The sequence below is a fragment of the Dama dama genome, chromosome 5 (genome assembly GCF_033118175.1).
Source record: "Dama dama isolate Ldn47 chromosome 5, ASM3311817v1, whole genome shotgun sequence".
In the NCBI taxonomy this organism is placed as follows: Eukaryota; Metazoa; Chordata; class Mammalia; order Artiodactyla; family Cervidae; genus Dama; species Dama dama.
Genome location: NC_083685.1, coordinates 100,435,509 through 100,461,293, shown reverse-complemented (window position 1 = coordinate 100,461,293; position 25,785 = coordinate 100,435,509). Strand labels below are relative to the sequence as shown.

At 45.9% G+C, this 25,785-nt stretch overlaps 1 protein-coding gene across 1 annotated transcript in view; it reads right to left on the bottom strand.

Moving 5' to 3' along the window:
* DNAH9 (dynein axonemal heavy chain 9) overlaps positions 1-25,785 on the bottom strand; it is a 290,174-nt gene that overhangs the window by 36,507 nt on the left and 227,882 nt on the right. The window contains exons 53-59 of the mRNA XM_061141084.1: positions 22,706-22,941; positions 20,637-20,759; positions 18,918-19,122; positions 17,049-17,213; positions 13,563-13,703; positions 11,039-11,209; positions 8,023-8,145 (exon numbers count right to left, since the gene is read on the bottom strand). Coding sequence (XP_060997067.1) covers positions 8,023-8,145; positions 11,039-11,209; positions 13,563-13,703; positions 17,049-17,213; positions 18,918-19,122; positions 20,637-20,759; positions 22,706-22,941 — 1,164 coding nt within the window. The remainder of the gene's footprint in view (positions 1-8,022; positions 8,146-11,038; positions 11,210-13,562; positions 13,704-17,048; positions 17,214-18,917; positions 19,123-20,636; positions 20,760-22,705; positions 22,942-25,785) is intronic.

Genomic DNA, 25,785 nt, shown 5'->3' with positions numbered 1-25,785 from the left:
GTAGGGGAGCAGGATGGTCTTATAGACACAATTCTGTTTCATCTATCCTCCTTTTCTGGATTCTTGACTATTCCCCCCAGCACACAAAGGAAGAGGAAGGATTTTGATCAACTCACCTTCATCAAAAGCCCCAGGGATGTGTAAGGTTTAGCAAACAAAGTGTTTGGGAAGTGATCAGCAGTGGGACTGAGAGAACCTCCCAGGAGGGGACCACACGGGAAGAGGGACAAGAGGATGCTGTGAGTTTTCTGGTCACAGAGCACTGATACTGAAGTCTCTGACGCCTCCCTTTCAATCCCATTCTCACGCTGCCAGCAACCCCTGTCAATTCCATCCCTCAAAATGTCTCTAGGATCTAGGATCATTGACTTTGTATTAATGCCAACTCTAAAATTTCCATGTGTCTCTTGCTTTCATAAAGATTAAGTCCAAATACATGAATCAAATCTCTTCCTTTAGGGTTTCCCACCAATCCATCCAGTTAACCACCCAGCCCACCTCCTTCCCCCTCTGTCCACCCACATCTGACTTAACCCTGGAAATGTGCCAGGCGCTCTCACAGCTTGATGCCTGGTTCACACTTCTTGCATCACAGAAGCAGTCCTCTCCTCCACAAATTCTACTCCTTTCCTTTCTTGTGTTGGGCATAATTATTTATCAAGGTTCTACAAGTTGTTAAAGTGTTAGTCACTCAGTCATGTCTGACTCTTTGAGACCCCATGGACAGAGAAGCCTGGTGGGTTACAGGCAAGAATACTGGAGTGGGTTGCCATTCCCTTCACCAGGGGATCTTCCTGACCCAGGGATCGAACCCGGGTCTCCTGCTTTGCAGGCAGATTCTTTAGATTCTTTACTGTCTGAGTCACCAGGGAAGCCTTTACAAACTGCTAACAAATTGTTTAAGTCCAGTCCAAAATCAGCCACCCCACTCACATCCATCTTCTCTAACCTGGAACACCCAGCCCTCCCACTCCCCTTTGTGGACCACTCAGAACTACTCACAGAGTTGATATATTTAATAAAGACTGACTCACTTTATGGATGTGTGACTGCTGATCACTTTTAAGCCTTATCTCTCCCTCTTCCTCTTCTGCTCCACCAGGCAAGCTGGTAGGTAATCTGGGTGCTCCTTCCTTTGTGCTGAAGGGAAGTTGTATCATGCAGGCCTTTGCCCCACTCCCCAACAATCACAAAAAGCCCAAGACACCACCTTTCCTGGTTCTCTCAAGCCATTTTCACGCTACTTGGGAACTCCCCTACTCTGCCCAGAAAGTCTCATTATGTGAGCAACAAATTCTTTCATGCCTTCTGGGTATGCATGAGGCATTGTCAATCTAGACAGGGGAACTGCATTTTGGGTGGGGGTCCATCCTGTTTCTTCAGAGTGCCCAGGTGAATCTCACTGACTTAGTCACCTACATGCAGCCTTTCCACAGTCACTCAACTCCGCCTGTGGGTTCCATCTCTCCAATGAGATTAAAAGCTACACTGGGTCCAGGGCACCTACCGCAGTGCTGTGAACTTTAAGGAACCCACGCATTCTCATTATGTGAAATCTTTCACTCATTCTTTGGTATTTATGAGATGCCTGCTACATGCCAAGTACTTGGGAATACAAAGGCAAACCCCAAAATACATGCACCTTCAAGGCACTTACAATCCTAAACTAAACAGAAAGAGATGAGGGAGGCCTTAGATGTAAAATTCTGTTGGGCAGAGAGGGAGGTGGAGAGAAGGGAAGGGCGTTTCATGGGGAAGGGTCCACAGAGCCCATGTCTGAAGCAGGGAGGGTATGGTGCATGGCAGAGGCCATGTGACTGCAGTGGAGGGGTGACAGGCGACAAGGGGAAGGTCAGGCTGGAGAAGGACACATACACTCGAGCTGGGCTTGCCCAGGCTCTTCTCCTGAGTGGATGAACACATGTGCCATCTTTAGTTGCCCTTTCACCCGGGCTCTGCGGCTTCCCAACGTCACTCTGATCACTCAGAGCAGGGAGCGCACCTGTGGTGCTGAGACGTGACCTGGACTGGAATGGGGGTGGCAGGGGAGAGGGGGCGTGGGGAGTCCAGGGGGAGGAGGAGCGTGGTGCGTGGTAGAGGAGGGGTGGTTTGGGGGATGGACGGAGGAGAAGGGAGTGGAGTGTATGATGGTGGTCGAGGCACCAGAAGACGAGAGCTCTGGTCCCAGGGCTACCTCTTACGAGCCTCTTTTGACTCAGAGCCTGTTCTTAAACCTTTGTGGGCTTTGATTTTCTCATTTGGAAAATGAGGCCATGTAATCATCGTCTGCCTAGCTCATGCTCTAATGTACATATGGGTGCTCAGAAGACTATAAAGCCCCTCTTTGTGCTTTTTGGGGGCTCCTACGTTATCAGATTGCAATTGCTGGTCTGCTTGTCTGTGACTCCCACAAGATTGCGAGTTCCCTGTGGGCAAGAACATTCTGTGCTGTCTCTGTAGCCTCAGGCTTCACAGGCTGCCTGGCACTTAGGAAGCACTGCATTAAAAAAGTTGGACATCTGGGCGGCTGTTGGGAGGGCCCTTGGCAGGCTGAGCAAAGCTGCAGACGTGGTGCTTAGCTTTCTCTGTGCTGAGGACCAAACTTCCGTCCTCCTTTAGGCGGCCACTTTCCCCCTCTTCCCAGCTTGTGTCCCCATTAACCCTCCTGCAGGCCCATTACCCTCCTCTGGAGTCACCACAAAACTGAGGACATTACAGGGTGATCAGGGCTCCCAGCTGGTGTGGCTGGGTCTGAAACACGCTTTCCTGAAGCTCTGGGTTGAACACAATTGCAATGTTTAATCTTCCAAATGAGGGAAAGGGATTTCTAGCCTTCTAATAAGCTAAATGGAAATGACTAATTAACCTAATTATGTTGGACTGGGTACCAAAGTACAACTGTGCTAAATTGGCATCCGGAGAGGTGGGAGGCGCCTTTTCAGAGGCTTACAAAGCTGGGTAGCGCAGATGAGGTCTTCTGATGGAGAAGAGAACATGCCTGTTACCTGAAAGTTCAGCATGGGATGAGACCTTGAAACTCCTTACAGAAGTTACTAATAAAAGCAGTACTTGATCACAGATTTCATTCATTACCTGTTTATCAGGCCTTCTGGAGAATCAAGGAAATGCATCTTCCTCATCAGTTAGGATGCTTAAAAATGTTTTGTTTAATCATGTTCTATTCAATTCTACTTTTGTTTCTTTGGGCTAAAATCCAACTGAACATTTAAAAAAGAGCATTTGTCAGAGGCTATGCAGTGCCTTATGCTTCACCAGCCCGCATCCTGCACTGGGCTGGATCTGGAAGGGGCTGGACGTGGCAGCTCCCGTAACAAAACTTGGAAAGAGAGAGAAAGAAAGCTTCACTCATGTGCAGAAGCCTTTGAACAGCCAGATGAGCTTAGCTCGCAAAACAAAACTGCAATGCAAAGTGAAGAAAAGCAAAGCAGACCAGACAAAAGAGGAATAAGACCAAGCTGCACAGTGGCTTTTGAGTGGAGCAATGTACAATGAGCGCAGTATAGAGTGTTCTCGAATCACTTCTTCTTTGTGACTTGTGCTTCAGAGGGCTTCGTGGGATTACAAAGAAAAAGGCAAACGGGACTGGACTCAGCTGGGCAACTCACAGGTCCTCAAAGGTTTTCCTGGGATGGACAATTCTATCGGGCACAACCCATGTCAACCACAGCATATACACCCCTTGTTGTTGTTGTTTAGTCACTAAGCCATGTCCAACTCTTGTGGTCCCAGGGATTGTAGCCTGCCAGGCTCCTCTGTCCATGGGATTTCCCAGGCAAGAATACCGGAGTGGGTTGACATTTCCTTCTCTAGGGGATCTTTCCAACCCACGTATTCTGCATTGGCAGGTAGGTTCTTTACCACTCAGCCACCAGGGAAGCCCATATATACCTGAGATCTGGTTAATTAATAATCATAATTGCAATAAGGTGAATTCAGTCCCCCAAAAAGATATGTTGAAAATCTAACCTCTCAGATTTGTGAATGTGACCTTATTTGGAAATGGCTCTTTGCAGAGGTGATCCAGTAAAGATGAGGTCAGGAGGGTGGCCAATGTGACTGATGTTCTTGTAAGAAGAGAAGAGATGCAAAGACACAGGGGGAAGATGGCCATATAAGGACTGTAGAGATGGAAGCAGAGATTGGAATAGTCCTGCCACAATCCAAGGAATGCCTGGGGCTCCCAGAAGCTGGAAGAGGTTAAAAAGGATGCTCTCCTTGAGCCTTTGGAGGGAGCATGACCTGTCAACGCCTTAATTTCAAATGTCTAGCCTCCAGAACTCTGAGAGAATAAGTGTCTGTGTTTTTAAGCCACCCAGCTTATGGCACTTTGTTATGGGTGTTCTAGGAAACAAATACAATAACGATAATCAGCTTCCAGTTACTGAACATTTATGTGCGTCACATAACAGATAAGAAAACAAAGATAACCTGTCAGAAGTCACAAGCTCAAACCTGAAACTGAACCCAGAAACGTCTGACTTCAGAGCCTGGTCTATCTCCATTATTGGTCCAGTTCAGCAAATGAGCGTATTCAGAACTGCTCTCCAGAATTCATTTCCCATAAGGGCATCAGACTCTGAGCCATTATTCTCGAGCTCCATGACTTGTACTTCCAACAAGGATGCCATTGGCCACCTGTGAGTACTGAGCAAATAAAATGTGGCCAGTATGACTGAAGAAGAGGGTTTTTATTTGCTTTTAATTTTATTTATTTAAAATTTTTAATGCATTTATTCTTTTCTGGTATAGTGGATTTTTTCTGCATAGGATCTAGTTTTTTTTTTTTTTTACAAATTTAACACACTCTTTTTGTTCATTTTAATTATCTTAAAATTTAAATTTAGAAACTGGAACTTGCTTTAGTAGTTGGAGAACTTTTGAGTACTTTCGAAATAACTTGGGTATATGAATCAACTGCTATAACTCTATATTTTATAGAATCTAAATTCAAGCCAAGTATTTCTGATGAAGATTTAATATCTGAATTGAGATGTACTGTGAGTGCAAAAAAATATACACTGGGATTCAGACTTACTTCAAAAATGTAAAATATCTCATTCATAATTTTTGTAACAATTACATATTAAAAGGATAATATTTTGGTTGTACTGGGTTAAGGAAATACATTATTAAAATTATTTTCATTGATTTCATTTTACATTATTTTTTTACATTTTTCATTTTAATGTGGCTACTAGAAAAATTTAGATGACACATGTGACATGCTTTCTATTTCTTTTTCACAGCACTACTCTAGGTTTTGTCTATTCATATCTTATGTGGCCTAGAAAAGCTGATTTCCCACACATATGCTTGACACATTATAATTATTCTTAGGCATTTTGTGACTTTGTGGTTTGGTTGCTGTTATGAGTGGAGTTCCTCTGTTTTCTTTCCCAACATAGTCTTCCCCTTCTCACTTGCCAGATTGGATTCAGAATTTCAAATGAAGTTAATATATAAAAATCAAATCACACCTTTATTATTTAGATCAGGGATAAGGAAACTGAGGCTGCAGGGACAGTCTGGCCCACCAGCTGTGTTTGTAAATAAAGTTTTATTGGAACGCAGCCACTTCCATTTGCTTACCTATGGTGTATGACTTTGGCAGAGTTGAATAGTTGTGACACAGTGTGACCCTCAAAGCCTAGATATTTGCTCTATGGCCCTGTGCAGGAAATGTTTGATGACTCTTGACGTAGACACAGTTCTAAAGATGACTAAAAGAATAGCTGCAGGCTCTCAGAAAAGTTAGAAAAACATTTTGGGCCAACGGCAGCATTTCGCAAGATGACTCCTTTGAAGAGGACAGCATGCATATAAATGATTATGTGCTGGGCTTTTGTTCTAAAGTAAATCAACTTGGATGGATCTCAAGGGAGTTGGGCTGAGTGATCAAGCCAGTCCCCAAAGGCTGCATACTGTATAATTCCATTTATATAACATCCTTGAGATGACAGAATTATACAAATGGAGAACAGATTAGTGGTTGCCAGGAATTAGGTTGGGGGAGGGAGGAAGTCGTTTCTATAACAAGCGACCTACACACCAGTCGGAGTTTTCTAGATCTTGACTGTGGTGCTGACTACATAGAATCTTCACGTGTGATAAAACTAAACACACACGTGCATGAAAACCAAGTGCAATCAGAACAGAGTGGACTGTATCAGTGTCAGCTTCCTGGATGTGACATCACGCTGCAGAAAAGCTAGATGTGACTGCCGAGGGGATGCGGTGCAAAGAATCTATTTCACATAATTGCATGTGAATCATTGTCTCAAAAAACTTTTAGTAAAAAATATAAAGAGAGAGAGAGTCAATCACACTACTTCAGACTCAGGCTTCTTTGGGCTATGAAACAGGTAGGAAAGGGAGCAAACATGGAAGGTCATAGGGATGGTCGTAGGAACTTCGCTGGGGGTCCAGTGGTTAAGACTTCACCTTCCAATGCTGGGAGTGTGGATTCAATCCCTGCTAGGGGAGCTAAGATCCCATATGTCTAGTGGCCAAAAAACATAAAACAGAAGCAATATTGTAATAAATTCACTAAAGGCTTTAAAAAAATGGCCCACATCCCCCCAAAAAAATCTTTAAAAGCAAAAAAAACAAAACAAAAACAAAAAATGCAGGAAGGTCATAAATAGGATTCACTTTGTGCTGGTCCTCGCACAGCTCCAGCACCTACTCTGGGGCTCCTCCAGGTGGGGACCCAACCGCCGCCCACCTGGAGAGAGTCTGGACCCTGGGGCTGATGTTCACCCAGTACACGCTTACCACTCGGCACTGCGCCAGCCCGTGTGAACGCAGGCGTGGTCCCTACTAGACAGAGCTCATCGCTTGTGATCTTTTCAATGTTCATAGAATCCCAATGAAACTAAGCTGAATAACATGGAAGGGGAAAATGGGCTTTGCCGTCAGACAGACCAGAACTCGATTCTCGATTCTTGGATTTGCCACTTATAAAATGAGTGATCTCAGTTTCTTTACATGTTAAATGAGAACAAACAGTACCTCTTGCCCAGGGAAACATGAGAATAACATAAGGGAAAGCGTTTCTGCTGGGAAAGATTGAAGGCAAAAGGAGAAGAGGGCGGCAGAGGATGAGATGGTTAGATGGCATCACTGACTCAGTGGACATGAATCTGAGCAAACTTCTGGAGACAGTGAAGGAGAGGGTGGCCTGGCGTGCCGCAGTCCATGGGGTTGCAAAGAGTCAGACATGACTTAGCGATTGAAAGGCAACAACAATGTGCTTCTAAGGTGCTCAGTAAATGTGAGCTGTTATTAGCCACTAGAATCCCAGGCTGGGATGTGTCCCCTGCTTTGAGGCTGTTAGGACTCACATGGAAATGGACAGCTGGCAGCTCCCTGGTAACTGTCCCCTCCATGGACACAGCATCTCCACACCAGCCTGGGTCTCACAGAGGAGCCTGAACTCCGCACCTCACAGAGGAGCTGGCCCTGAACACCGGCAGGAGGAAAGCTGCTCAGCTGAGTCAAAGACACTTGCAGGTTCCTTCTGCTCCCCAACATCCTAGAGTCAGAGCCCACACACGAGCATGCACCTGCTCCTTCTCGTCAGAGCCCTTCCAGCAGGCCTGGGAAGGGGGAGTTCTGCTGTAGGGGTGCCAACAAAGGGACCCACCTACGACTAACACAGCTCATGTTCTTGTTGTTTAGTCTCTAAGTCAAGTCTGACTGTCTTGCGATACCATGGGCTGTAGACTGCCAGGCTCTTCTGTCCATGGAATTTTCCAAGCAAGAACACTGGAGTAGGTTGCCATTTCCTTCTCTAGGGGATCTTCCCCACCCAGGGATCAAACCCATGTCTCTTACATTGACAGGCAGATTCTTTACCACTGAGCCACTGGGGAAGCCCCAAACACAGCTCAGGGTGAAACCCTCAAAGATAGCCCTGCTGGTTTCCTAGGGATAAGCATCAGAACAGCAGTCCAGGAGAGGACAAGGTGGATTTTTTTTTCCCGAGGGGCTGGTACCGACCTTGATGCCACCCCATGCCTGATGGGAGAGGAACTCCACTGGACTTGTGACTCCTGTCTGTGCTGGAGATCGAAGCAGGAAGTCCAGCTCGGCTACACTCACTTCCTGGTTCATGAGGAGGATCTGCAACGTGGAAGGACAGTGTTCTTATTCATCTATTGGCTGCACTGGGTCCTAGTTGTGGCACATGGGATCTTTAGCTGCAGCATGTGGGATCTAGTTCCCTGGGCTCAGAGGCTCAGTCTCGTCTGACTCTTTGCCACCCCTCATGGACTGTAGCCCACCAGGTTCCTCTGTGGACGGGCTTTTCCAGGCAAGAGTACTGGAGTGGGTTGCCACTTCCTACTCTAGGGTCTAGTCCCTTGAGCAGGGATCAAACCTGTGTCCCCTGCATTGGGAGCCTGAGTCTTAGTCAGTGGACCATCAGGGAAGTCCCAGCGCTGTGTTTTGTCACCTGGCGGCAGTCGTGGGTCCTGGAGCCCCTCGGAGTTGCACCAGTGTAACTAGTGCTACTTCTGACCCGAGAGTGCACTCCTCCGTCTTGGTTGTTGATCCGTCTTGGCTGTTGAAATCGGGTGGAGGGGAAGAAAGTCTCTATCTGTGCTGATCACCTCTGGGTACATCTGACTTCACCCCAAATACCAGTGTGACTAAAGCGCACACCGTGAATGACTGTTTGTCTTGGTAAGCAAGGAACTGATGGATCAATCCTAAATGCCATGAAGTACATTCCTGCAGTCTCACAGAGAAGATGACAGTGGCGAATGACATGATTTGAGGAGAGGGTCAAAGTAATGGACGTATGCAAAACAGAAGTGCATGTGTGAATGAGTAACGCTAATAGGGGACTTCCCTGGTGGTTAAGAATCCACCTTCCAATGCAGGGGACTCGGGTTCCATTCCATCCCTGGTCAGGGAACTAGGATCCCACATGCTTCCAGGCAACTAGACAGAAGCCCACATGCCACCACTGGAGAGCCCATGCAGACTAATGAGATCCTGCATGCCACAGCTGAGACCTGATGCAGCCAAAAATAAATAAATAAAAAATTACTGCCAAGGGGGACCCAGAACAGGGGAGTGGCTAGGAAGCAGGGTAGGGAGATGCATTTGACTGAACTTCCTGTAAGTGGTTTTGAATTGGCTTTTGGAGAAGCTGAGCGTGAGATTTAGACAGGCTTCCCAGGGAGGGGGGAGTGGAAACTGCAGAGACTTGGGAGGGAATCGGTGCTGTGTGTGCAGGGAGGGCAAAGCATTTGACTGGGTTAGAACTAAGAGCTCACGCTGAGAGGCGCTCAGGAGATTGTTCTTCCCTCTTCAAATGGCATTCTCCGCTAGGAAGTTACAGATGGGAATACTCACAGAGAAAAAATAATTTGATTAGTTCGAAGAAAAGTCTTTAAGGAAAATAAGGGCTAGAAATCACAGATGAGGTGAAGCAGCCCTTGTAAAACGAGGTTGAAATATTTATGAGGGGAGAGGAGTAAAAGCCAGAAGCAGAAGCTCCTTGGGCTTTGGGGGAAACGTGTGGTAGGAGGAAAATTCATCTGGGCTGGGGCTCAAGTTCCCTCTGACATGGCCAAGCTGTTATCTGGCCAGGGAGGGGAACACATAGGGGGAGAGGGACAAGCCATGCTAATGCTCCTCTGTGAAATCAGACCAGAACGTGCAAACGGAGTCTGAGCAGAAGCCATGTGAGAATAGCTGACTTTCAGAACTGGTGGAGTCCTATAGGATAATCTGGTCTGTGCTTCTTATTTATAATCGGGAAAAATCCCAATTCTAAAATGGTTAGAGAGCTAGGTGCATGCATGCTCAGTCATGTCTGACTCTTTGCAAACCCATGCACAGTAGTCTGTCAGGCTCTTCTGTCCATGGGATTTTCCAGGCAAGAATACTGGAGTGGATTGCCATTTCCTTCTCCAGAGGATCTTCCCAACCAGGGGTCAAACCCATGTCTCTTGAAGTTCTTGCATTGGCAGGTAGATTCTTTTTTACCACTAAGCCACCCAGGAAGTCCCTAGAGAGTTAGGTGCAAGGAAATCAATTTCCATGGTTTTTTTTGATGTTGAGAATAAGCAGAATGCAATGGTTTCTTATTAACCCTGGAAGCCCTGATGCTTCTGAGCCCTTGAGAACCAGAGTTCTTAAGGACTTTTCTAAGACCAGGGTTGCAGCTCTAGAAGGACATTTGCAGTTTCTTATTCCGGGGGAAGGTCTGGACATTAAACTTGCAGCCTTGTGCTGTGTGCTAGGTTGCTTCCCTTGTGCCCGACTCTTTGCGGCCCCCTGGACTATATCCCGCCAGGCCTCTCCGTCCATGGGATTCTCCAGGCAAGAATACTGGAGTGGGTTGCCATTTCCTCCTCCAGGGGATCTTGCCTACCCAGGGATCAGACCAGCGTCTCCTTTGGTTCCTGCATCGGCAGGCGGATTCTTTTCTGCTAGTGCTACCTGCAGCCTTGAAGGTACATAAATAATGAGGGATACTTTAAGTTCTTACTGAATCTCAGGAAGTATCCAGTCTTTGGTATGGCCATCCAGTTTCATCCTCAGGGCTAGCTTGGATTGATTGGTCGTGGCTGCTGGAGGGCCCTGTGGAGGAGGATCTTCCTCATCCAGGATCACCACGAAAAAGTACAACGGTTGATTAAGCATGTCTGCCATGAGTGGGACAATGGAGTGGATGGCCTGCATGCACCATGCTGGATTTTCTTGTCTGATGCCTCTGCTTAGAGCTCAATAATCTTCACAAACTACGGGAACTGACGTTAAAAAAAGCAAGTTTCTAGGACTTCCTTGGTATTCAGTGGTGAGACTCTGAGCTCCCAATGCAGGGGGCTCTGGTTCAATCCCTAGCCAGGAACTAGATCCCACATGCTACAGCTAAGACCTGGCACAGCTAAATAAATAGGTAAATATTAAATTTTTTTTAAAAGAAAAAAGTTTCTTTATATCTGTTGGTTGGGCATATAAATTGACATGTTTTCTGGAAATGTCTTCAATCTTCTTTTACCTGAAAGGTGAGCTGGGCAAGGTAGGTCAGCTTATCGCACTCGAAGAGCCCCCGGGTGGTGTACTGGCAGACAGAAAAGGTGATGCTGTCTATCAGGTTGGCCACCCGTCCCTTGAGGTTCTCATCAGGGGCCGCCTTCTCCACGGCCTTCCGGAAGACAATGCTGAAGGCCTGCGGGCAGGAGATAGGACACCGGTAGCTTACATGGCTCTCTGTATGTAACTAGTAGTCCTACCTCTGGTGAGTATTATAATTCACCAATCATGGAAATATCTTCCCAGCATAACCTGCCAAGGAGGGCCAGTGGCAACAGGAAAACTCCTGTCTTAGTTGCTCGTATAAATTGCTATGTTGTCACAAAGGGGGCCAAGCTATGAAGCATACAGCAAAGAGCCTACTGTGTAGGTCCAGTGACCAAAATAATTAAATTAAATCCAGTAAGTTTTGTTGAAAACTGAACACAGTGAACAATAACCAGTTTGGGTGATTCTATCTTTTAGATTATAAAATTCCCCATGGTAGAATCAACATCTTGCACAACTTTGCTCTCTAAAAGAGACCTTTGTACATAATAGGTACTCAGAATATTTTTAATTAATTACTTTTCTTCTTGGTAATGATCAGAATATCAGCTGTTCTTGGTTTTTCTTTCTAGTAATTCCACATCATTTGATGAGTCCTCTTACAAATGCTTTTCTCTTATGAACACTTCTTATGCAACTGGGAGAGCATAGCCTGCTTTGGTTACATCTTCCAAAGTGTACCTTATGGGTATAATATGAATCCATTTTCATATTGATCATAGGAATCAATTTTCCATCGCTTTAAATTTAGATATAGACTATTTATAAAAATTGATACTGGGAATGAATGTATCATTAAAGAATGAATGATAAAGAAAGTAATCATTAAAGAAAACAAAGGCCAATGATGAATCTTTAAAGAAAATAAAAATCAAGATACTACTGGGTCTTTTCAATTTTTGGCTAGGCAGATTTCCAGTCTTCTTGTTTGGCTTTTTTTTTTTTTGGAACACATATTTTCATGGGCTTCATCTAATTTCCCTTCTTCAGGAAGAGTCACTGCAGTAGATTTCAACTACTGTCAAAACTAGGGAGGTGATTCCCTAGTTATTAGGCTTATCACATTAACTTCTATACTGTTTTTTAAATCCTTTATATAGCTCAGTGGGGAAAGAATCTGCCTGCAATGCAGGAGACCTGGGTTCAATTCCTGGGTCGGGAAGATCCCATGGAGAAGGAAATGGCAACCCACTCCAGTATTCTTGTTGGGAAAATCTCATGAACAGAGGAGCCTAGCAGGCTCCATGGGGTCACAAGAGTCGGACACGACTTAGCAACTAAACCACCACCACCATATTTCTTTCACGTGGGGCTTTGACCTGAATATAACGCCAAGTATTGGATTTCTTTTAAAAACATTCACTATTACAGAGCTTCTGAGCTGAGGGGAGGGGATAGGGACAGGCTGAAATGCCATTTCCACCCTAGTGAGTTCCAGGTGCGGAAGCCCTCTGCCTTCTCAGTGGCTCAGCTTCATCCCCACACCTTGGCCTCCAGGGAGGAGCTAGATGAGGTGTGTGCCCTGAATATGAGTGTCCTCTCTGTTGGATTAAACCAGAGAAGCTGTTCAGAGCCCCCTACAGACTCTACAGCTGTGGTCTTTTGGAAACTCCTTACAGGAGAAAGATATACTTTCAGAGATGTACTTAAAATTTATAGGTCTTTATTATTTCATGAGTAAGATAAGCTTAGTTAGCACTTACAATCTGCTAACGTCTTTGATTTTAGAAATATATCAGCACCACAGAGCAGTAGCTTTGAGGATGTGAGGGTAATTGTGTGTGTATTCTCAGTTGTGTCTGACTCTTTGCAAACCCTCTGGACTGTATAGCTCACCAGGCTCCTCTGTCCATGGGATTCTCCAGGACAGAGTGGGTTGCCGTGCCCTCCTCCAGGAGATCTTCCCAGCCCAGGGATCGAACCCACATCTCTTGCATCTCTGGCATCAGCAGGTGGATTCTTTACCACTGCACCACCTGGGAAGCCCATTAGGGTCATAGGGAAACTAACTTAAAGTTGGACCATTAGCATGGCCTGCTTTGGCTTTAACAGATACAGATGAGGCACAGATTTGATCAGCCGTATTAGTTGTGCTCTGGGGCAGGGCTTCCTGCCGATGTTTCCTCTTCCACGTGGTGAGGAAGCAGAGTGCCGGCTGGATGATATGTACTCGCTGAGCGAGCAAGGCTGAGACCTGCCATGGCCTCTGCCTCTGTTTCGGCCAAATAACCAATGAGTCATGAAAGTCATAACCAATGAGACCAATGAGTCTCTCCCAATCAGAGAGACGAGGCCTGTCAGGCCAAGTCGCTGCTCTCCTGGATCTGATCTCAAAGACTTGCCACGGCCAACGAAGCCCACGGACAAGCCCTTGCGCAGAGCCGCGCGGGGCGAGTCACGCTGCTGTGCTGACTATGCAGAGGGCTCTGGGGGTCAGTCACCTTGAGGGAAAACTGGTACATGGGGTGGATCCTGCCGAGGTCGTTCATGATGAAGTAGAGCAGGGAGGCCCGGGCGGCGGCCGGCCGGTAATGCTCCCGGGCCTCGTTGATTTTCGCCTCGGTCACCTTGGCCTCCTGCACCTGTTAGAAAAATCAAGAGCAGTCCATTGTTTGAACCAGCCAGGGCTCCCTGAGAATCAGCGTGGCTGCTCTGTGTCAGCGCCATGTGTCCCTGGGTGGGCTGGGTGGATCGGGATGGGGGGAGCAGGAGAGGGCAGACAGCGGCTGTGATTTTCCTTAACTGAGCTCGAGTGAGGAAGACAGGACACACTCCTAGTGCTTCAAAGGTGAGCGTGTCAGCCCCTCCACTTGGGGACATGTGGGAGATACACACACACATACATACACATCAGTATGTCTAACTTGAAAAGTATGCCAGGCAGTAGGACTCCAGTGAAAGCAGCATAATCTAATTTTCTGTTTTCTTTGTTACACAGACGGCTGTTCTTAATTAATTGATTAACTAATGAGTTAATTAACCCTTGGCTGCGCTGGGTCTTAGTTGCTTTCTCTAGTTGTGGCGCATGGAGGCTTCTGTCTAGTTGTGGTTCGGGACTTCTCGTTGCGTGGCTTCTCTTATTGCAGAGCACAGGCACCAGGACCAGGATGGAAGCTGTGTCCCCTGCATTGCAAGGCAGATTCTTAGCCACTGGACCATCACAGAAGTCCATAGTTTTCTGTTCTCCTTACTTTTATGAACTAACATGTAAATTCACAAAGAAGATCTCTTTCAGTGGAAAGATCTATTTTCAGAAAATTTCTTATCAGAGGTAAAAATAAGAAGAGACCTAAACATCAGAGAGGGATTCTGTAAGAATAACCTATTAAATATAACCTCAGTACAACCTGCCTTATACTCCAGGATAGAGTGAAACTGCTGGTAATTCATGCAAATCCCACAGGAAAAACAAATCCTACTGAAGATGAGCTCACAATAAACAACTACAAAGTTCAAGAGGAAGTGTTACCTATGGGGATAATTAGGAGACCTCCCTCTCAAAATTCCCAGAAGGATTAGCATCCCAAGAGCTGAAGATGATTGAACTATCTACCATTAACTAACACCATTATCTACCAACACCATTGGTGTTATCTAGATAACACCAACACCATTATCTATCTATCTAACACCAACTATCTACCATTAACATTAACTAACACCATTCTCTGGTTGCTCAGATGGTAAAGAATCTGTCTGCAATGTGGGAGATTCGAGTTTGATACCTGGGTCTGGAAGATCCCCTGGAGAAGGACATGGTAGCCTCCTCCAGTATTCTTACCTGGAGAATCCCATGGACAAAGGAGCCTGGTGGGCTACAGTCCGTGGGGTCACAAACAGTCAGACACAACTGAGTGACTACCTACCTACCTCATTAATTAATTCTGTTTAAAAGCAGTAGAGATAAAAGAAAGTATAAAATCAGGACATTATAAAAAAAAAGAACAGACATTATCTGAAAAAGAACTAAATAGAACTTCCAAAGATAAGAATACAGTTCTTTAAATAGGAAACTCAGTACACTGGTTAAATAATGAACTTGAGCTGAAAGAGAATAAGCAAACTAACAAATAAATCTGAGGAAACTGTTTAAAAAGCAGCTCAGAGAGAAAGAAAGTTGGAAAATATGTAAAGGAAGTTATTAGACCCGGCAGATAAAATAAAAAGATTCAAAATGTATGTAACAGAAATAAGTAGAGAACAGACAGAATGGGGGAGAAGCGATGTTTGAGCTATAATGGTTAGGAATTTTCCAAAGTTGATTAAAGACCAGAGGTTTTACTTTGAAGAAGCAGTCAATGTCAAAGAAAGCTTACTATCCACAGGCCCTTGAAGAAGTAATTATTTTCTTTGATTAGAAGAAAACTGAATCCAAAAGAAGTGAGTGAGATGCAAGAATTTCTTAAATGTACAGTCAATTTAAATAACAAAGACTATAAAAAACATGACCAGTTTGGAAGTAGCAGATGAAAGCAAGGTAGAAGTAAAATGCTATAAAACAATAAGAGAAGATAAAAAAATAATCAAAGTTTCTAATATCCTTATCATGTTTTAAAAGAGGCTAGATATAGTTCTTAATTTTAGACTGTGTTAAGTTAATATATGTATCATTAAGTCACATATGAAATGAAATATATTTTTCATATATTGATGAAAAATTAAGATTAATCAATAAAATAAAACAGTAAATAACTTTAAAACTAGCAATGGATAAAAGAGGAGGATAAAGAAAAATCAAGAAAGGAGAAAAAAATAAACAAAAGGATTGTTAACAGAAAGTATAAATCAAGCGAGTAGAAAGAAACCCATTTGTATCAGTAATGTTTAAAAATGTAAAACCTGGTTAAACCAGTAGTTAAAAGAGATTCTCAGAAGAGAGTGGAACTGAATAGAAATCACATAGTTGCTCCGATTGGTGTTTTCACTGACTCATATTTTTCCTGTCACCTGGGTCCTTCATGCGGTCCATTAACCTGTGTCACTTTCCTTCCCGCATCCTCCAGCAGCTATTGAAAACCTTCGCTCCTCTCCCCAGGCCCCCTATCTCAACACCACACCCTCACGCTCAGCAGAGGAGCTTGACTCATGCTTTCATAGACTGTATAGACCCCGCTGGGCTTCCTTGGTGACTCAGATGGGAAAGAATATTTGCTTGCAATGAAGGAGACCTGGGTTTGATCCCTGGGTTGGGAAGATCCCCTGCAGAAGGGAATGGCTGCCCACTCCAGTATTCTCCCCTGGGAAATCTCATGGACCGAGGAGGCTGGTGGGCTGCAATCCTCGGCGTCACAAAGAGTTGGGACACGACTGAGGGATTAACACATACAGACACACACTCACATAGAGACCATCAGGAAGGGTTTCCTTAATTTCCACTTTCCTTTCCACACCCTTAAAGGAAGGAAACATATGCTAAGTAATTTTGCAGGATGATACTGTTTTATTTTTTAATTTTATTTTGAGAGCTCAGTTTACTGGGACATCACTGAAATTTTCTCATTGAAATCAGACTTGTCAGATTTTTGCAGGTTGTGGGTTTTCTGGGGGGTGGGGGGGGGGCGTGCAGTCATGCCTGAACTTGTACATCAGTGTGATTCCTTAGCTTCAGGGCAACTTCACGGACTGAATAAGGTATTCTGTTTGAGCCACTATTTCCTGTACAAAACACAAGCCCCTGTACAGAGCTAAGTGCTGGTCAAACGTTTGTGGAGTAGAGTTGTCAAGAGCATTTTATAGTAGGTGAGGTGGTCATTTCCGGAATCCCGCCGAGCTGGATTTCCCAGGAGAAACTCAGGAAGATGGATCAGCCATCTCTTACTCTGACATTTGTCCCTGGACGTTGGACTCAGGGACCAGGAGGAGGGCCTCTGCCCACCCCTACCCCCCACCCCCACCCCCATTCCCAGCCCAGGCTGCAGGGTCTTAACCTTTTTCTCAACTTCTGCGGCAGTCTGCTTGGTGGTCTCAAGGTTCTCCACCAGGGCTGTTTCTCCCAGGAAGTTCCCGGAGGCCGAGGAGAGGCGAGAGAGCAGGTTGTCTTCCAATGTTTTGAGGGTGATTTTGAATCCATTCTGCTGCTTCGTGAGCTCTGACTGCAGTATCACATAAGGGAGAGTCAGGTATAGGAGCCCAGAGCATCGTGTTCTCAGGTAGGTCTGAATAGACAGAGGGTTATGGGGCCGGAGCCCCTGCCCTTAGCAAACTGGAAGTGGAGCAGAGGAGTGCTCAGGACCACCGGCAGGTCAGATCAGCCGAGGACTTGAACCCCAACTGTACCAGTTACTAATCATGTGATCTTGGGCTGAATGCCCCTTTCACAGTAACCTTAGCTAGGTTAAACCTGGCTGTCCGCATAGCAGTGCTGTGTGAGGCTTAGCAGAACGCTGGGACATGATCTAGTCATCAAAAGGAAGTTATTTCAGGGAATAGCTAGAGGATGGGGTCAAGTTTTACTTCTCTGTCATGACTTTACTGTCCTCAAAAGGAATAGCTCTCCTTTGTGAAAAGTAAAAGTGTTGGTTGCTCAGTCATGTTTGACTCTTGGTGATCTGATGGACTATAGCCTGCCAGGCCCCTCTGTTCATGGGATTCTCCAGGCAAGAATACTGGAGTGGGTTACCATTCCTTTCTCCAAGGGATCTTTCTGACCCAGGGATCGGACCTGGGTTTCCCTCACTGCAGGTGGATTCTTTACCATCTGAGCCACAAGGAAGCCCTAATCAGTTATACTTCAATACAAAATAAAAAGCCTAAAGAAAAATCACATGCCTCAATCTGGCCTGGTTACCAGGATTCACTCTTGACTCTTCTGGGAGTGCTCCATGCCAAAGGCTTATGCCACCTGCTTATAGAACCTTTTTCTGATCTTCCCAATTTAAATCAGCCCCCTGGCTCTCTAATATCCCCCTGCTCTTACAGTGCAGTCATATCTAAGGAGTTGAAAAAAGGACACTACTCACTCTGCATAAAATTGTACTCCCTCCCAATTCATATGTTGAAGTCCTAAGCGCCTCCCCCCCTGCATATGACTGTATTTGTGTGTTAGTCCTTCAGTTATGTCTGACTCTTTGAGACCCCCATGGACATGGACTGTAGCCCACAAGGCTCCTCTGTCCATAGAATTCTCCAGGTAAGAATACTGGAGTGGGTTGCCATTTCCTTGATGGGAGTATTTACAGAAGGAGATAATTAAGGTTAAATGAGGTCCTGAGGATGGGGTTCCCTGTGGTGGGATCCGTGTCCTTACGAGACACCAGAGAGCTTGCTCTCTCTCTGTGGACACAAGGAAGAGGTCTGTGAATGCATAAGCTAGGAAGAGAGGTCTCACCAGAAACGACCCTGAACTCTGCTTTCCAGCTTCCAGACTGTGACAAAATAAATATCTGTTGTCCCAGCTGCTCAGCCTCTGGTATTTTGTGATGGCAGCTCGAGCTAAGATGTTCCCCTAACGTGGTTGAGTCTATTTATATTGCCCCTGCAGGAATGAATCCCATTTAGTTCTGGACATAGACACATGAACACTTGTGATGAGCTGTCCAAAAGTGTCTTGGACAGGACCGCAGGTTCTCCCAGCTGCCTTCCGCTTGCTGGTCTTTAGCCTGCTCTACCTTCTGCTTCCCAACAGATGTTCCAGGTAACTGGTTGGTATTGGTGCTCCTCTGAGCTCCAGAAGAACCACACAGCTCAACTTCTGAAGGAACACCCCCCACCCCCACACCCAGAGGAGGGCGCACGGCAGGGTCGGGTGGCAGAGCGTCTCCCTCCTCCCTCCCTTGCTGGGTTGGCACCTCACGTACCTTCAGCTGCTCCAGGTCTGGTCTCTCCATGCTGACCACAGAGGCCAGCAGCTGGTCCTCCAGGCCATCCCTGGTCACGGTGAAGTTGATCAGGGTGGCCTGAGCTTGCAGCTCGGGTTGGTAGTGAGGGTTGGCCAGCTTGGTGTGAAGGATGAGCCGGAACCTGGGGTTATACTCACACTCTTTGTCTCCAATTTTAATGAACCTGGAACAAAGAGGCTCATGTGAAGGTGGGTGCCTTCCTGGGAGCTTTGGTCAGGGATAGAATCCTGCATGGGATTTTTTGCAAGGTTGTAGCAAATGATATTGCCATATTCAGATGGACGGGCATGTCTAGATTGAGCTTTCACACAGGGAACAGGGTGGAGGGTGACAGACTTTCTCCAATGGCCATCACATTTATTTTTTCCAGTAAGGCTGGAGGAAGAGCTATCCACTTAGCGGTGCATGTACACGGGAGCGCATTATAAAACATTTCCAGCAGATGGCAGTAAAGCACTTGCAGGAAGGGGCACCTTCTTAAGAGTTTGCACAAAGGTGACTTACGGGCTAGCAGAAGAGCTTACTTTGTCTCATGGCTGGTGGAATATTACTTCTATGGGAGAAAATGCTTAATTAAGTAATTAAGTGCCTCCTAAGGGCATGCAAGGGGGCTTTCCTGGTGGCTCTGTGGTAAAGAATCTGCCTGCTAATGCAGGAGACGTGGGTTTGATCCCTGGGTCTGGAAGATCCCCTGGAGAAGGAAATGGCAACCTATTCCAATATTCTTGCCTGGGAAATGCCATGGACAGAGAAGCCTGGCAGGTTACGGCCCACAGGGTCACAAAGAGTAGGACGTGACTTAGCGACTAAACAAGGACATGCAAAGGTGGCTTAAGGTCTGAGAAGTGGGAGAGGCTCTTGAGTCTGATCAGTCCTTCCCGATAACTCTCACCCCCTCTCCTATGTGCCTGTAGCCCTTCCCTGTCTCTCTCTTCCTCCCGCTTCTCCTAGACCCTCGCTAAGCCCTGATCAACTACTGGCACCCAAAGCAACAGGCACTCATCCAATCGACAAAGGCTTGAGTTCTCAGAACTCAGACAGCTGGCTTAGATGAAATCCATGTGGTTAAAATTCAGCCTGGGGCTTCCCTGGTGGCTCAGTGGTAAAGAATCAGCCTGCCAATGCAGGAGACATGGGTTTAATCCTTGATCCAGGAAGATCCCACATGCCGTGGAGCCACAACTATAGAGTCTGTGCTCTTGAGCCCAGGAGCTGCAACCACTGAAGCCTGCAAGCCCTAGAGCCTGTATTCTACAGTAAGAGAATCCAACGCAGTGAGAAGCTTATACAACTAGAGAGAAGCCCCCATTCACTTCAAAGGGAGAAAGCTCAAGCAGCAAGCAAGACCCAGCACAGCCAAAATATAAAAATAAATAAATAAATTTATATATTAAAAAAAAAGAGCCTGCTTTTCTATCATGTTCCCTCTCAAGTTCCTCCAGAGTGTGCTGTGGTTGTTGAGAAGCAGGCCAGTGAGCTGGCTGATGGAAGTTCCTCCAGGAAACTTTCCCCAGGGCAGGAGGGCAGTTAGGTGTTCCTCTTTTGGAAGAATGAGGAGGTGCTTCGGGAGAGCTAGCTAGCTGGGAGAGGAGGCCCTAGGGAGAGCAGGTCTGTGCACGGTTCTACAGGGGCCATGGACCAGCCCCTTGGAAGGCCCGCAGGACAGCTGGGTCTCACCGTCCTTTCTTAATGACTTCTCTCCCCAGCAGGGGTCCTAGCACAGGATCGATGGACTCTTCCAGATTTTCAATCAGCACCATGTCCCCGGCTTCCACAGCACGCTCTACCGTCTGAAGGTAGCTGAGGAGAGAGTGGGCAGGTGAGAGTGGCAAGCGGTGGTTGTGAGGCAATTTAACAAGGTGGCCGTGGCCTCTGGGACGCAGGGGTCATCTTGGAGGCACAGCTCTCTGGGGTGACTTCAGGGGCATGTGTTTCTTTATTTAACATGACATTTATGTGATCTTGCCCATCGAGAGATGAATAGATAAAGAAGTTGTGGTACATATATACAGTGGAATATTACTCAGCCATAAAGAGGAATGCGTTTGTGTCAGTTCTAATGAGGTGGATGAACCAAGAGCCTGTTACACAGAGTGAAGCAATTCAGAGAGAGAAAGAACTAATATCACATATTAATGCATATATATGGACTCGAGAAAAATGGTACTGATGGACTAATTTGCAGGGCAGGAATAGAGATTTTTCAGGCAGAGGAGAGACTTGTGGATGCAGTGGGGGAAGGAGAGGATGGGTGGAATTGAAGGAGTGGCATCAAAACACTTACATTCCCGTATGTAAAATAGATAGCTAGTGGGAAGGTGCTGTATAACATAGGGGGCTCAACCAGATGCTCTGTGATAACCTGGGGGTGTGGGATGGGTTGAGGGTTGGGAGGAAGGTTCCAGAGGAATGGGACATATGTATATTTATGGCTGATTCACGTTGTTGTATGGCAGAAACCAACACAACACTGTAGAGCAATTATCTTCCAATTAAAAAAATGGTATTTATGTGATCTGTTTTTAGGAAAAGAAACAAATAACAAAATGCATAAAAGAACATGAAAATTAACTGTGATCCTCGTGTCATTTACATTCTGGTGTTGAATGTTCTTGTCTGGATATATGATATTTTCAAATTTATTATTACTATTTCTATTTATTTTATATTATTCATATTTTTATTTATGTCTGCATTTGTATTTATGTTTATTTATTACTTTATCCATGCAACTCATTTAATTTACAACCCTGGGTTTGGTACATGAAATGTACTGTAAATATTTTCCCATGCCATTAAATATTCTTCTATAACAATATTTATGTGACTGGGTATTAGACTCTATTGATACACCTTAATTCACTTAACAATCAATTACCAAAAGCTAGGCTATTTTTAATTTTTCAGTGTTATACAGAGTTTAATAAGCACATAAAACGTTGATTTCGCCTAAATAGATTTACAAGTTTGATGTGATTCAATTCACACAATAAATAACAATATAATTTTTTAAACCTTGACCAAAAATCTTAAAGTTAATCTAAAAGAAAACAATAAGAACGGTTTAAGAAATAAATAAATGATGATGAAGAATAACAGGAGAGATTTACATTAGCTGATAATAAAATATTTTCTATAGCTTGAACAATACAGATATGTAGAAAGAAGTCATTACAGACCAAAAGTTCAGACTGTTGGAAAAAATGATGAATTATAGGGCTCATTTATTCATTTGGGTAACTTCAAATAAGTAAACTGATTCAGGCTTCCCTGGTGACTCAGTGGTGAAGAATCCACCTGCCAATGCAGGGACTCGAGTTCAATCCCTGGGTCAGGAAGATCCCCTAGAGAAGGAAATGGCAAACCGCTCCAGTATTCTTGCCTGGGAAAATCCCATGGTCAGAGGAGCCTGGACGGCTATAGACCATGGGATCGCAAAGAGTCAGACGTGACTTATCAACTAAACAACAACATAACCGATTCCTTTTGCTATACACCTGAAAGTAGCTCAACCTTGTAAACTAGCTGTACTCCAATAAAAACAAAAATAAAAAGAAAGAAAAGCAGAGACTCAGCACCCAAGCATCTCTCGCTGAGATGTTTCTTAAATTGAGAGGACAATCAGGAGAAAACTCCTGGGGGGATCAGGAGGGTAGAAACAATCTTCAGTGATTTAAAACCCACTCATCACACTTTTTCCTTCTGCATAGTTGGCAAAGTGGGAACTTCTGTGTGCAGACACCTACCCCTTCTGGCCGATCTGGGTGACCCGGAGGTCCTCAGCATACTTGTTCTTGATCCATTTGATGCCTTGTAGCTGAGGGTCCACCATGAGCGGCCAGCGCTCGCAGCTGAGGAGGATGGCGGCATTCTCCGTGGACATGCGGTCTGCAGGGAGGCCCTCATTCTGCCAGGTGGCCACATCGGCATCATCCATCAGCGTCCGCAGGGGGTCCAGGGTGGGGGTCATTGGGATTGGAACCTGGTGGGAAAGAAAGGGCATAGGCACTCAGAATGGAAGCAGGTGCCCTCGGCCGAGGGTGGGGCCACAGCTCACTCAAAAGACAGAACTCCTCTAAAAAGCAAGACCAAAATCCCCCTGAGGAGAGTTTTCCTGGCTGTGTGATTGCTTGCGGAAGCATGTTTTCTCAGCGTCCGGATAGTCTTTTCTCTTGATGGATGAACAGCACCAGAAATTCCACCCTTGTCATCCTCGGTTCCTCAGTATATTTTCTAAGTCAAATGACTACCATAGATGATCAAACCAAATCAACGTGTGTTTGCTCAGTTGTGTCTGACTCTTTGCAACCCTTTGGACCAGACCACCAGGTTCCTTTGTCCAGGGGATTTTTCAGGCAAGAATACTGGAGTGAGTTGCCATTTCCTCCTCCAGGGGATCTTCCCAACCCAGGGATCAAGCCTATGTCTTCTTTGTCTCCTGCATTGCAGGTGGATTCAGTCCAGTGGTATAGAATCTGCCTGCCAATGCAGGAGCCACAGGAGATGCAAGTTTGATCCTTGGGTCAGAAAGATTCCCCTGGAGGAGGAAATGGCAACTCACTCCAGTATTCTTACCAGGATAATCTCATGGATAGAGGAGCCTGGCAGGCTGTAGTCCATGGGGTCGCAAAGAATCAGATACGACTGAGCAACCAAGTATCATTTGCATGTTAATCAGCAGTCTCCATCCTCCTTACCCATGTCAGCAGAGTCGTTTCCGTTGCATTTCTGTGCTTCATGGCCCAGCCCCACACCAGCACAGACCGAACACCCTCTCCTCTCACTGGCATCACCACTTGCTGCCAGTGCCCAGCTCACAAAGGACTGCGGACCCTCTCCTTTCTCCTGCTGCAGACCACCCCCCTCAACACAAGGCTGCCTGCAGGAGCTCGTCCCGCAAACCTGTCCACTGTCCCTGTTGGGAACCCTACCTTTTCTTCTGTCTACTTCTTTCAGTTCATTTAATTCTTCTCGGAATAATCATTTTCATTGGAAACAATTTTTTTTTTAATTGGGGTATAATTCATATTCCTTGGCCATTTCAGCGGAGAAGGCAATGGCACCCCACTCCAGTACTCTTGCCTGGAAAATCCCATGGACGGAGGAGCCTGGTAGGCTGCAGTCCATGGGGTCACGAAGAGTCAGACATGACTGAGCGACTTCACTTTCACTTTTCACTTTTATGCATTGGGGAAGGAAATGGCAACCCACTCCAGTGTTCTTGCCTGGAGAATCCCAGGGATGGGGTCGCACAGAGTCGGACACGACTGAAGTGACTTAGCAGCAGTAGCAGTAGCCACTTCAGAGTGCATTAAGTCAATGGCATTTAGCCGTTCAACCGCCAGCTCTGTCTCCTCCCAAAACATTTTCTTCACCCCAAAAGGAAACCCCACGTCTACAAGCAGTCACTCCCCATTCCCCGCTACCCCCAGGTCTTAGCAACCTCTAATCTGTTCTCTATCTGTGTGGATTTACCTATTCTGGATGTTTCACATAAATGGAATCATGCAATACGTGTGACCTTTGTGTTGGCTGCAGAACGCTCTCGAGGCTCACACATGTGCCCTGTTGTTAATATTAACCTCTCCATCCTTCTCTTTTCTGCAGTTTGTCCTCCCAGTTATCTCAGGAAAGCCTCTCCAGATCATCTCCTTTCCCTTTAATTATATCTGCTAAGAGCACAAATGGCCAATTCTATACCTTCGAGCAGATCTCGAAGGGAAAAACAGACGCTGGCAGTGCTTATCCTGGGATCAGAAATGTATTTCAACAGAATCGTTTTCCTTTGTAATCGTACTCGTTCCATTTTACATGCTACAAAACATTACTGTGAGAAGGGATGCATCGGTTTTATCAGACTGCCAAAAGGGTCCATGGCACAAAAATACTTGAGTCCCCAAAGCAAAGCCAGAAAACGCCTGTGAACCTGCTACTGCGCTCCTTGCCTTCATTTGTTCAGCTAGTGACTGTCCTTTGAACAATTTCCTTTCCACAAGTGTTCAAAGTGAATAAATAACAGCTTAATTGGTTGTTTATTTCCCAGAAATGTAGCTGTTTTTTTTTTTTTTTAATTTTTAAAAAAATTAAAAATTTTTTTTGGCTGTGCCGTGTCGCATGTGGGATTTTAGTTCCCCCACAAGGGATCAAACCTGTGCCCCCTGCCTTGGAAGCGCAGAGTCTTAACTGCTGGGCCACCAGGGAAACGCACTGTAACAGTTTTTAAACTACTGTTCAGCAAATTATCAGGTGGGTGGGATTTTACGAGCTGATCTGAGAAGCCAACCATCACTAGACGGTACGGGCTTTGTGTTCCAAGGAGACACCTATGAATGCATTCTGGAACACAACCCTAACTGGACGTGTGATCCTTCTGCGTTGACTCTCAGGCAGCTGCTTCTTATGACTCTCGTCCTGTCTGCTGGACTGAGACTGTCCTGCCGACACCCTGGTACAGACCGTCTTCTGTGCCTCCTGCCGGTGGCGTGTAGGACAGGCTGAAGACTCGGCACGTATTTGTGGGTTGACGACCACGAGTGATGAGGGAGCGCCAAGGGCCAACACACCCTAAGTCCTCTTCAGTTGGAAACTGGCATTTCCCCACCAGGTCATGTCAGCGTGGAGGGAGAAGTTGGGAGTAAGATCCACCCACTCACACTGAGAGCTGAGGATGTTTGGCCAAAGGAGACGAACGCCTTCACAGGGGTGTCTGTGGGTCGCAGACACAGACGGTGGGGCTAGGGGCGCAGTGACCGGGGCAGTGCAGCGTTTGGGGAAGGAAGCTTGCCCTCCACTGCTGCTGTTAAGTTTGGCACAAGAGCAGGAAGGC